This window comes from Schistocerca nitens, chromosome 1 (genome assembly GCF_023898315.1).
Source record: "Schistocerca nitens isolate TAMUIC-IGC-003100 chromosome 1, iqSchNite1.1, whole genome shotgun sequence".
NCBI classification, from domain to species: Eukaryota; Metazoa; Arthropoda; class Insecta; order Orthoptera; family Acrididae; genus Schistocerca; species Schistocerca nitens.
The window spans coordinates 805423582-805437472 of record NC_064614.1 but is presented as its reverse complement, the minus strand read 5'-3'; the positions used below and the strand labels follow the sequence as shown (position 1 = coordinate 805437472).

General features: G+C 41.9%; 1 protein-coding gene across 4 annotated transcripts in view; it reads left to right on the top strand.

The window, feature by feature from the left end:
- LOC126262485 (SWI/SNF-related matrix-associated actin-dependent regulator of chromatin subfamily A containing DEAD/H box 1 homolog) overlaps positions 1-13891 on the top strand; it is a 208968-nt gene that overhangs the window by 33254 nt on the left and 161823 nt on the right. For 3 of the 4 annotated variants that reach the window (XM_049959159.1, XM_049959151.1, XM_049959176.1), the window contains exon 3: positions 12697-12965. In XM_049959159.1, the coding sequence (XP_049815116.1) occupies positions 12697-12965 (269 nt within the window). The remainder of the gene's footprint in view (positions 1-12696; positions 12966-13891) is intronic. The other variant, XM_049959168.1, reaches the window with a different exon arrangement.

Below are 13891 nucleotides of genomic sequence, written 5' to 3'. Positions count from 1 at the left end.
TTCTGATTTCAATCTGTGCCTTCTCAGTGACTGTACTCTCACCCACTTCAATGCCACTCATGGCACCTTTGTGGGTAGTGACCTTACGATCTCTTCCCCCAATCTCATGACTTCGCTACATTGGTCGCTTCACAGTGATCTTTGTAACAGTGATCCTTGCCCAATAGAACAGTTACCATGATGGGCTCTTTGAAGAGCCAACTGGCAGTTACGAGGGTTGGAACTTTAATAGTGGCAGTTATTTACCTACAGCTCGTACAAAATAGATATGTGTTTCAAAGTTTTACTGACCTTCAGAGTAGTCACCACCATTGTGTATAACCCATTGCCAGCTATGTGGAAGTCGTAGGATACTCTTAGCAGTACCAGTTGTGTTGACAGTTCGAGTGACGCGGTCTATTGCCCAATGAATTTGTAGCAGTTCTAAAGCGAATGCCGTGAAGTGTTTTCTTCAGTTTAGAAATCGAGTTGAACTCACAAGGGCTTAAGTCAGGGGAGTAGGTGGTATAGCACTTAGCAGCCCCACCAGTCAAATAAATCAGTAACAGCTTGCACTGTACGTGCTTGAGCATTGTCCTGAAAAATGATGGTCAGTTGCTGCAGAAAGTGTCATCACATCTGTCTCTGTGCTGTTCATTTTTGGAACACAACCTACTCCCAGGTTGACTGATGGGGCTGCTAAGTGCTATACCACCTACTGCACTCCCCTGACTTAAGCCCTCATGAGTTCAACTCAGTTTCTAAACTGAAGGAAACACTTCACAGCATTCGCTTCAGAACTGCTACAGATTCATTGGGCAATAGCTCGCGCCACTCAAACTGTCAACACAACTGGCACTGCTAAGAGTATCTTACGACTTTCACATCGCTGGCAACAGGTTATACTCAATGCTGGTGACTACTTTGAAGGTCAGTAAAACTTTGAAACACATATCTATTTTGTATGAGCTGTAAATAAATAGTTTCCATTATTAAAGTTCCAACCCTCGTATGTGCCTCTCCTGCCACCTTCATACTCTCTCTGTGAGATTGAGGTTGTTGGTGATGTATCCAATACAATCACCCACACCACTGGAACTGCTATTCCTCTTTCTACAGGCACACTCAGTACTCCAGTCCCGTGGTGGACCAGAATATTGCAACAGCTTCTTATGATTGCCATAGGGCCCTGCAATATCTCAAGCGGCATCCCTTATAGGCCACCCTCATCACTCTCTCCACAAGTCCAAGAGAACGGCATTCCGCAGGCCTTCATCATGACCATGAGTGGGTTAGCGACCTCTTTCGGGCTACTGGTACACCCTCACACTGTCTGTCAATGACTTTTGCGTTTGGTGCAACTCTTAATGCGTAGCCTCTGTTGCACGCCAGCTCCAGTGTGCCATCTGAAGGGACTTCGCTTGGAGCCCTTACCATGGTATCCAAATCCATTCTCCTTGGGTCACATGTCTGTTGTCATATCACATTCCATCCTGACCCAGAACTCTAATTTGGTGTCCAGCACTTTGACGTCGTTGCAATCCCATTTTTTGGGTAACCTGTTTGGTAAAAAGCTGACTTGACTGCTACATATTCATCAGTGAAATACTACGTACATGCAGAACCTTAACAGTCTCTGCTTCCTTTTCCACACTTCTTGGGCTGTAGATTATGCTACTCTTATCCGTATTAATGTGGTCCTGGTCTCATACCAACTGCCGAGCAACCAGTTGCCAACATTAGGACTTGGTAGTAACAACTTCAGCTTTGACATCATTAGATCTAATCCATCATTGTGGCATTCGACTGGCTACTGGTGCCTTCTGGACTAGTTCAGTGACCAGTCTCCTTGGTGAAATGGGAATTTTCTCTCTTCAACTCCAAGGTACCAACAGTTACTCACTTACCACAGTCACCATCTGACAACTTCCTCATGACCCAATTTGTCATGTTCTTTTCGCATGTGAAAAGCATTGATCCCCTGATACCCATCCTCAGGTGTGATTACCAGTTGGAATGCACTTAGCAGCCATATGTGAAGACCTCCACCTAACTCGTTGTAATGTACTCCCCATGTTCCAGTCGCCATCATAATCTTTCACAGTCTGTTCCTTCCAGTTCTCCAAGAGAATTAGCGTGCTACCATCATTTAACAGTTATGGCTGTAAAACCATGGTTTTGAGAAGATACGCATTTGCATCTCCTGCCAGTTGAGAACAACATTAGTCGCTGGGCGCATGGATTGATTTTACAGCAGAGCTGATAGCTGCTAACAGAGCCCTACATTTTATTAAACAGACCTGCTATGACTATGTTTTAATTTTCAGTGACTCCGTGAGTAGTCTCCAGGCCATTAATCACTGTTATTCTTGTTACCCTGTTATTCACACTATGCGCAACCTTCTCTCTGAGTTTATTCGTAGTGCTTGCTCAGTTGTACTTCTCTGGGTCTTAGGTTATGTGGATATCCCAGGGAATAAACTGACCGGCTGTTTGGCTAGAGAAGTGATACTTGGCTCAAATCCACTATGATGATCCCCAGTATGAATTTGCAGGTCCAAATAAGGCCTGTGTTCACTTGGAGATTGAACAAAATTTTTGGCTACTGCCCCCTCTAGTAAACTCCACACTATCAAGAAGATTACTACTGCATAGTGCTCCTCCTTCCGTTACTCCTGGAAGGAATCCACTGACATATGTCACATCTGCACTGGTGATATGAGACTAACCCATAGTTATATTTTATGTGGCAAGCAATACCCACATTGTGGTTATGAAGCCTTTAATGCCTTGACCATAATGATCAGGAGTGGAATGGCTCCCGTTGTATGCTGACTTTCCTATTTCCCTCGTCCAATTTTTGTTACTCATGGTCCAACTGATGTCCATTAGATTTTTAGCCTTCTCACTCTTATTGTCTGGAATTTGTGGTCTAGAAGTCATTAATTGCTCTGTAACTGTCTTCGCTCTTAATTACGTTGGTGGTGATCAGATATGGGTGGGATTTCTCTCGCCATGGGTGAGCCCTGGGAGATCGCTCGTCTGCTTGACTTATGCACCAGATCAATCCATTTATTTCTCTGTAAATTATTTCTCAGCATTAGTATTGCTTCCATTGCCTCAATTTGACTGCTCCTCTGAACCTTCATCACCAGAAAACGTTACTGGCGGACGTCACTAACTTCAAATGAACTATCCCTGAACTTAGAACAGATGACCTCGCTGTTCAGACCCTTGATTCTCCAACCAGCCAAACAACACTCAAGCTGTCATAAACCCACTGTGTCCTCTTCTGAAGCAAGCTGGCTCACAACTATTCTTGGTGGTCCTTGATATTCTGAATATTGGCACTTGGACTGAGTTGACATTGGAGCTGGTCCCGTACATGTTTTATTGGGTACAGATCTGGGGATCATGCTGGCCATGGGAGTACCTCAACGTGACTCTGACTGTACAGAGATACACAAGCTATGTACAGACAAACATTGTCCTGTTGGAAAATAGCACTATGGTACTGTTGCATGAGAGTTAACACATGAGACTGCAGGATGTCCATGACATTCCATTGTTTCATCTGTTCTCTCAGTCACTACCAGCTGTGCCTGAAATCCTACCCAATGGATTTCAACAGCATGATGCCAGAAGTAACACCACTGTGTATGACCAACTCTCTGTAAGAATCAGATCTCTCCTAACGTTGATGCCATACTCATCGACAGTAATTGCCCGGGGTAGTGCAGAACTAAGATTCATCGCTGAACACAGTGTTACACCATTCATCAAAAGTGGTCAACAGCAGCACTCCAAAAACAGTTGGGGTGTTAGCAGCTGCGTACACAAGGAATGGTAATTTTGTTTCAGACTGCTGCTGTTCCCAGGCCAATGGTTCTGGATAACAAAGGATGTTGCAGTGTAGTATTCCTTTTTCTTGGAAGGCAGGCACAGATGAGAAGGGACTACAATGAGCTCAGTGCACAGTATGGTAACCCTGTCCTGCTTTGGTCAGACATGGAAAACCAGGATCTTGACGATGAATATTGTCCTTGCATACCTATGCAGAACAACTTTGGACCGCTGTCACATCTGAATGTCTTAAATATCTGGATATTATATGATACAACCATCCGGCCAAATGGAGACCCACAAAGAGACACCTTTCAAACTCTGTCGGGTGCTGATAATGCTGTCACGCAAGTGTACATGTCATCTCCATGTCCTTCACAGTGATCACTCTACATCTGATGCTGTTCACACCTGCTTGCATATTTATCTGGTAACAACACTAAACACGAACAATGCTGATGCTCTCTGGTGACCGTTCTACCTGTCAGATAGAATTGCAGTTTTAATCATTTACATACATATTGATGGTGTGTATGGCTATGAAATTACATTGACCAAGTCTTCTGGGTGCTTTCCTTTTTTTGTCAGGCAGTGTATACAAGGAAATAACTGCTACTTTTAATGAAACAACTGCTGCTTCTCTTATAGTAGTCAGTTGCTATTTTTATCTAATGCTTAGGAACCATTTCGTGAAATTAGTATCTATTTTTTGTAAATCTACATCTGTGCTCTGCAAACAACCGTGAAGTTCATGACAGAGGGTACATCCCACTCTATCAGTTATTAGTGTTTCTTCATATTCTATTCACGTAGGGAGAGTAAGAAGAATGATTGTCTGAATGCCTCTGTGTGTACAATAATTATTCTTACCTTATGTGAGTGGTACATAAGGGGTGTAGTATATTCCTAGAATCGTCATTTAAAACTGTTTCTAAAACTTTGTTAATAGGATTTCCGGGGATAGTTTTCGCCTATGTTCAAGAGCCTTCCAGATCAGTTTCTTCAGCAGCTCTCCCATAGATCAGAGAAACCTGTGACCATTTGTGCTGCCCTTCTCTGCATATTTTCAGTATCCACTGTTAGTCCTATTTGGTACGGGTCCCACACAAGTGAGCAGCATTCTAGAACTGGTCGCACTAGTTATTTGCAAACAGTCTCCTTTGTAGACTTATTGCACTTCTTCAGTTGTCTACCAACAAACTTAAGTCTATCACTTGCTTTTACCCACGACTGAACCTGTGTGATTATTCCATTTCATATCCCTAAAAATGATACACCCAGGTGTTTGTATGAGTTGGCAGATTCTAACAGTGACTCATTGGTATTATAGTCCTAAAATACTCCTTTTTTTTATTTTTTATTTTTGTTTTTTTTGTTTTTTTGAAGTGCATAATTTTACATTTCTGAATATTTAAAGCAAGTTACTAATCTTTGTACCACTTTGAAATCTTATCGAAGTCTGACTGAATATTTATGCAGCTTCTTTCGGGTAGTACCTCATTGTACATAACTGCATCATCTGCAAAAAGTCTTGAGATTACTATTAATATTGTCTGCAAGGTCATTAATATACAATAGGAACAGCAAGGGTCCCAACTCACTTCTCTTGGGAACACCTGAAATTACTTCTACATGTCATGATGACTCTCCATCCAACATAACATTCTGCATCTTCCCTACCAAAAAGTACCCAGTCCAGTCACAAATTTCTTTTGATACCCCATATGATCATACTTTTGACAATAAGTGTAGGTGTTACTGAGTCAAATGCTTTTCAGAAATCAGGAAATACTACATCTACCTGATTGCTTATACCCAAAGCTTTAAGTATGTCATGTGAGAAAAGTGCAAGTTGGGTTTCACGTGATCGATGTTTTCGGAATTCTGTGCTGGTTGACATTGAGGAGGTCATTCTGTTCAAGATACCTCGTTATGTTTGAGCTCAGAATATATTCTAAGATTCTACAACTAATTGATGTCAAGGATATTGGATGGTAGTTTTATCGATCACTTCTACTACCCTTCTTGCAGACAGGTGTGACCTCTGCTTTTTTCCAAGAACTGAGCAAGGCTCTTTGTTCAAGTGATTTATGATAGATCATAACAATACCAGAGAAGGAAAGTTGCTACTCACCATATAGCAGAGATGAATGTAAGGTTAGTTTGCATATTGAGGGATTTGGGGAATGATGTTGAGGCAAGGTTCGAGGTTAAGAAATTCTGGAAAGTTAATAGGGGGTGGTTTGGAGGCAGTGGGGGTGTATCACGGTTGGATGGAGAAGTGAACTGAGTTAGGCAAGGTTCAATATTGGTCTTTGGTTGAGTCTGATTGGTCGGGTTGGTAGCGAAAAAGTGTTTCCACTGTAGGAACTGGGAGAAGGAGAGAAGGTCTTTAACTAGTCCAGCAGGGTTGAATTTGGGAATGGGGCTAAAGGTGAGCCCTTTGGAAAGGGCTGATATTTCTGTGGGACTAAGGCTTCTGGAGCAAAGGTTCATAACTGTGTTGCGGGTCTGTTTAGGTTCTGGGTTCTGTGTGGTGGTGGGAGGGAGTTTTGGAGGGTGGGGTAAATGTAGTAGGTCTGCGAGACAGGGTTTGTCAGCTATGAGGGGGTGTGGGGGAGATTTGGAGGTGGTTGTAGAAGTGGTGGACAGTGGTTTCCGAGGCGGGAGTAGAAAGTGAGCAGAATGGAGAACTTTTCGAGGTGGTGTTGTGCATGTTGCTCAAGTTCCTGCAGGGCAAGGCTTTCAATGTGTGTGATGGGGAATTTGGGATTGCATAGCAGGAGAATTTTGCAGATGGAGAGAAGGTACTGCAAGAAAGATTGAGCTTGGTTGATATGGTTTTGCAGGACTATGTTGGTGAGGGCTAAGGATTGGCGGAATCTGAACAGGTGGAGGTCATTGTGAAAGGAGGGGTGGCAAACAGAGATGGGTAAATTGATGGAAAGCCATTAGGGGGGGGGGGGGATTTCATGAGCCAAGCAACAACGCAGGAACAGTATGTGGGACTGGGATCTTTCCTCCAGAAGCCTTAGACCCACAGAAATATCGGTCCTTTCCAAAGGCCTCACCTTTTGCCCCACTCCCAAATTCATCCATGCTGGACTGGTTAAAGACCTTCTCTCTTTCCCCAGTCCCTAAAGTGGAAACACTTTTTCACTACCAACCCGACCAATCAAACTCAACCAAAGACCAATATTGAGCCTTGCCTAACTCAGTTCACTCCTCCATCCAACTGTGATCCACCCCCCACTGCCTCCAAACCACCCCCTGTTATCTTTCCAGAATTTCTTAACCTCGGACCTTGCCTCAACATCATTCCCCAAATCCCTCAACATGCAAACTATGTTACGTTCCATCCTGGATTTTCCATTGTTTGTTTATGATAGATTATAGTTAGAAGAGGGGCTAAGTCAGTTGCAAATTCAGTATAGAATCTGACAGGGATACAATTGGGCCCAGGAACTTTGTTCTCTTTTAACGATTTCAGCTGTTTCTCAACACTGCTGACACTAGTACTTATTTCATGCATCTCTCAGTGTTATGGGATTAAATAGGGGCAATTTTCCTGAGTTTTCCTTTGTAAAGGAACATTTGAAAATGGAGTCAAGAATGTCAACGTTTGCTTTGCTACCCTCAATTTCATTTCCTATCTCATTCAATAGGTACTGGACACTAACTTTGGTGCCACTAACAGCCTTTACATGTGACCAGAATTTCTTTGGGTTTTGTGAAATGTCATTTGGCAGTGTTCTGCTACGGTAACATTGAAGGCATCACGCATTGCTCTCTTGACAGCCAAACGCGTTTCATTCAGCACGTCTCTATCTATAGCCTACAATTTATTTATAGTGACTGTATACCATGTAGAGTCCCTCCCATTACGAACTGTTCTACTGGGTACATAGATATCCAGTGCAGAGTTAGCTTTTCTTTTAAACTTGAGCTGTGGTTCCTCTACATGCTCCTGCCCTGTGCTGAAAGTTTAAAGTTCCTCACTGAGATATGACTAATTTTTTTTTATCTAGTTTACTGAACATATATACTTTTCTTTTTGTATTAGTTGTCCTTTGTATTGTAGTAATCAACGTTGCACAACCATGTCATGATCACTGATACCAGTTTCGATGTGGCCATTCTCAAAGAGGTCAGGTTTATTTGTTGCCATTAGATCCAATATATTTCCATCATTAGTGGGGTTCCGAACTATTTGTGCTAGGTAGTTTTCAGAGAAGGCATTTATTAAAGTTCCTCAGGATGTCTTATCACGCCCACCAGCAACAATACTGTTATTTTCCCAATTAATTGTTGGATGATTTAAGTCTCCACCAATGATTACCGTATGATTGGGGAACTTGTGTACAAGCGAAATGAGGTTTTCTCCAAAGTTTTTGGTTACATTAGGAGATAGTCTATTGGGTGATAGTAGGATCCAGTTATCATTTTTTGCCCGCTTCTGATACTGAGTCTAGCCCAAACAGTCTCAAATGCAGCTTCAGTTTCTAACTTTGTGGATTTGAATTTCTTGTCTATTGCAACAAATACACCACCTCCACTTCCACTTCACTTATTCTTTCGATGTACAGGTAAATTTTCCCCAAAAATCTCACTGCTATCAATTTTGAGTTTCAATCAGTTTTCTGTAGCTAGTATTATGTGAACTTCACTGCTTTTCATGAGTGGTTCAAACACTGGGAGGGGGGAATGCTGTGTGCGCCCCACACATTGTCAGCTACCTGAGCAACAGGCTCTTAATACGTAGCGCACACTTGACCCATTTAGGAGGACCCTCCTGTTCTCAACCTTATGGTACAAGCCCAGGAATTCGAAGCCTAGTTTGTCACAGAACCTTCGAAGTCTCTGGTTCAATCTTTCCACTCGACTCAGAACAAAAGGGCCACAATCAGTTCCAGGGACAACGCAGCAAATTGTGAGCTTCGTTAAAACTTCATACACTAGGCTGATCTTCTCAATCTTCTCTGCAGTTGCTGGAATGGCCTCCAGTTGACAACAGACAAGACAGGTTTCACCAAAACAGACGAATTGAGTGCCACTGGCTCAGTTTTATTGAAAGACAGCACTTCAAACTTGTCCCTGCAGCAAACTGGGGCAGTGGCTAAGTTGTATGAGGCATCTTTCAGTCCACAGTCAACTGTGAGTGCACTTTGGTTCAAATTGCACTTTTTGCAATATTTTTACTCCTTGAAAAGAGAATGGAAGCTTTTGGGAAATTGGTACATTGTTATTTTCAGTTAACTACATTGTGTTGTGAAAAGGGGCAAAGAGTGGTCAGTTGGAAGCCTCAGTATTTCACACAATGTTATCTTATACATTGTATGATCAAAATAAACTCCCACGCGAAATGCTTTCATAAAAGTAAATGAAGTTTGCTTCCCAAGACTTTAGTATGTGCAGGAAAATGGCAACAAATTAAATGACTCTCTCTCTCTCTCTCTCTCTCTCTCTCCCCCACCCCCCCCCCACCCCCTCCCTCCCTTTTTTTTTTTTTTTTTTTTTTTTTTTTTTTTTTTTTTTTTTTTAAACTGCATCCCAGCATTAATTGCATAACACATTTGGACCTCCATTTTCTTCATAGTCCCTAAAAGAAATAAGGGAAGTTAAAAGGAAGTAACACATTATGTGAGAAAAACACTGAAAAACAGAATGACTGCATGAAGGATTAAACACTTCACAATACAGTTTTTCATTTGAAGTAACCATATATAGATTTCACAAAGGCTTTCGTTCTCTTGCTAGAGAGTAAAAATATAGAGAAAAGTCTGATTCGAGTCTGTGCACACAGGAGTTGACTGATCTGCACATAGGCTTCATACCATTTGACTACTATTCCAGTCAGGAAGAACTTGCCTTATGTTTATTGGCTAAAGATCAGAATGACGAAGTTTTCAGTTTCTTGGAATCTGTTAGGTTACAAACTCGACATGTGTAAATAAACTTTCCTCATTTTCTAGTATTCTATCAGTTCCATGTGGAGGGAAATGGACCCCGCATAGTAACCTCAGTCCATTTCACAAGACCTACTTTTGTGTGACTCTGGACTAGTATGCCAAAGCTCCTCGAAATCAATGTTGTTGCCGGGTCTGTCCCATCATTGTTAATCACCTGCACTTTGTGACACTTCACACACTGTGTAATTCTGTGTTCATTATAATATTGTCTGACTACTTGGTATTAGATGATACTAAAGTTCATACTGAAAGAATGATATGTGTCATGTTTAATTACTTTTGAATTCTTGTTTTGTACAGTTCATACAACATTTATTATAATTTTGATCATTATTTTTTTCCATTCTGTTAACACACTGTTCTCATTTTTTTCATACTTTCAGTCTTTTTTGTTTGTTACCTTGATTATATGCTTTTCTGTCTTGAAACTAAAGAAAAATGTATTCTGTTCATTCCATTGCTTCTCGTTTCCTAGCCCATGAATGTGTTCTCGAACCATATACATAAGTACAAATAATACAATTGCAAATATATTGAATACAGATACACTATGTGATCAAAAGCATCTGGACACCCCTAAAAACATATGTTTCTCATATTAGGTGCATTGTGCCCCCACCTACTGCCAGCTACTCCATATCAGGACCTCAGTAGTCATTAGACATCGTGAGAGAGCATAATGGGGTGCTCCGCAGAACTCACAGACTTCGAACATGGTCGGGTGATTGGGTGTCACTTGTGTCATACGTCTGTACCCGAGATTTCCACACTCCTAAACATCCATAGGTCCACTGTTTCTGATGTGATAGTGAAGTGGAAATGTGAAGGGACATGTACAGCACAAATGCATACAACCCGACCTTGTCTGTTGACTGACAGAGACTGCTGACAGTTGAAGAGGGCCTTAATGTCTAATAGGCAGACATCTATCCAGACCATCACACAGGAATTCCAAACTGCATCAGGATCCACTGCAAGTACTATGACCATTAGGCGGGAGGTGAGAAAACTTGGATTTCATTGTCGAGCGGCTGCTCATAACCCACACATCACGCTGGTAAATGCCAAATGATGCCTCGCTTGGTGTAAGGAGTGTAAACATTGGACGATTGAACAGTGGAAAAATGTTATGTAGAGTGACGAATCACAGTACACAATGTGGCAATCCGATGGCAGGGTGTGGGTATGGCAGATGCCCGGTGAACGTAATCTGCCAGTGTGTGTAGTGCCAACAGTAAAATTGGGACGCGATGGTGTTGTGGTGTGGTCATATTTTTCATGGAGGGGCTTTCACCCCTTGTTGTTTTGTGTGGCTCTATCACAGCACAGGTCTACATTGATGTTTTAAGCATCTTCATGCTTCCCACTGTTGAAGAGCAATTCGGGGATGGACACTGCATCTTTCAACACTATCGAGCACCTGTTCATAATGCACAGCCTGTGGCAGAGTGGTTGCACAACAACAACATCAACATCCCTGTAATGGACTGGCCTGCACAGAGCCCTGACCCGAATCCTATAGAACACCTTTGGGATGTTTTGGAATGTCGAACGCTGACTTTATGCCTGACCTGAATCCTATACAACACCTCTGGGGCGTTTTGGAACGCCGACTTCGTGTGAAGCCTCGCCGACTGACATTGATACCTCTCCTTAGTGCAGCACTCTTTGAAGAATGGGCTGCCATTCCCCAAGAAACCTTCCAGAACCTGATTGAATGTATGCCTGTGAGAGTGGAAGTTGTCATCAAGGCTATGGGTGGGTCAACACCATATTGAATTCCAACATTACCGAAGGAGGGCGCCATGAACTTGTAAGTCATTTTCAGCCAGGTGTCCGGATACTTAAGATCACATAGTGTAATTTTTTATTTTAACATGGGAGTTTTATGAAGCTGATCTGTAAATGTGTATATTTTGTTGGCTCAAATAAGACACTGTATGCCAATGAACTTCATCTGAAAGTAGATGTGTGCTTGTCACTTTGTTTCCATCCTCTGTGCCATTACTTAAACAACGTAACATAGCTCTGGAGTAGATTTGAGTTGTTAATACATACAGTGATACAGAATAGTAGAGCTGCTACTTCATTGATGTTTCAGATTCCTTTGTTAGTTTTTGCTAAGATCTTCATGACTCTTTCCTTACACATTTTCCATCTGGGATGACATGTGGCAAGTTTAAATGGAGTGTTAGTATACAACTTGCTACAGGTTGCTCCTGATTCTTTCAGAGTAATTGCATTGCCCATTCTAGGCATTCAACAGTTGATTTGCGTTTTGATTTTGTGGTGTCGCCGCCAGACACCACACTTGCTAGGTGGTAGTCTTTAAATCGGCCGCGGTCCGGTAGTATACGTCGGCCCCGCGTGTCGCCACTATCAGTGATTGCAGACCAAGCGCCGCCACATGGCAGGTCTAGAGAGACTTCCTAGCACTCGCCCCAGTTGTACAGCCGACTTTGCTAGTGATGGTTCACTGCCTACTTACGTTCTCATTTGCTGAGACGATAGTTCAGCATAGCCTTCAGCTACGTCATTTGCTAGCAAGGTGCCATTATCAGTTACTATTGATTTGTGAATCATGTACTGTCAAAACCGACATTCATCATTAATGGATTAAAGTTAAGTATTCCACCAGCTACGTCCGTTTTCCTAAAGTCTAATTTCCTTGTCCTGTTCCAGACCTCACGCCAGCCTGCGTGAGCTGAAAAGCGTGCACTTCGGCCTCATTTAGTAAAATGGTGTTGGCTCTCTTGCCATCCACAACAGATTTTAACTTCCCAATTCCATCAACACAGAATATACTATTCTGCTTGGTCTAACTATCAAACCAATTGATATTATACTTTAAAATTCCTTATAAGCTATATTAATATTATTATTTTCTCTCATTCTTTCCTTCCAGAACTAGATGATGATGATGACGAGGTGAAGCCGTTTCAGCGTAAGAAGATTACTTATTGTATAATAGATGATGATGATGATGACGACATCCAAGAGATACCTATCGAGCCAGTACCATCAGTTTCTGAAAAACAAGAGGTTATTACTGTAGAGAATGGGGTAGAACCTGAGGCTGTTGATGGCATACAACCTGAGGCTGTTGATGACATACATGAAAAACAAGTAAGCCTTGACTTCCTGGAAGATGCATTTCCCACTAAAGATAAAATGGTGAGCAGTGCATGAGACCATTCATCTTTTTATTTTGTTGTTATTTTATAGTTATTTATGAAATGGCAAGTTCCTGATTAAATTCTAATTAAAATTACTTGTGCCACTTGACCATTACCAAAATATGTGGCAGCTACCACTGAGTTTTTGATGACACAGGCATACTGCAGAGAAATAGAGGATGGTATGTAAATAGGATGAAAGTTTTAAAGGTATATGCTGTCATCGGATGTTATTTGCAGGCAGCTGTGCTGCTCCAGAGTGAGTGCTACCACTCAGTTCATAATTATACTTTTAGAAGTAGTTGAATAAATGGAAGTAATGACTGAGCGAAGTGGTACAGTGGTTAGCACACTGGACTCACATTCGGGAGGACAGCGGTTCAAACCAGCGTCCGGCCATCCTGATTCAGGTTTTCCATGATTTTCCTAAATTGCTTTACGCAAAATCCAGGATGGTTCCTTTCAAAGGGCATGGCCGACTTCCTTGCCCATCCTTCCCTAATCCGATGACCTCACAGTTTGGTCCCCTCCCCCAAATCAACCAACAAACCAGTGGATGTAACGATTAATTCATGTACATTATGTTAGAAGGGACATCCATTATTCCATATTTAAAGAGAAAGGTAGTAAGCAAAGGGCAAAAAAGAGAAACTGTTGAAAAAACTTCTGGAAGTCAGACAGTAAATCAGTTTGTCTTGCTATCTAAAGGAGTGGAGGAAAGGCCTCATCCAGATGTAGTTGAATATATGTTGAAGCAGAATATTAGCTTAAAGAAAAAATACATGCCGGGATCAAATCAGAATAGGAAAAGAATAATTCTGCTTCTAGATAGCTGTAATGGGAGGGGTGTAGAACAGCAGCTTCAGGAGAATTTAAGTGCAGGATACCAGGTCACAAGTTTTGTGAAACCGAGTGCTAGCCTTA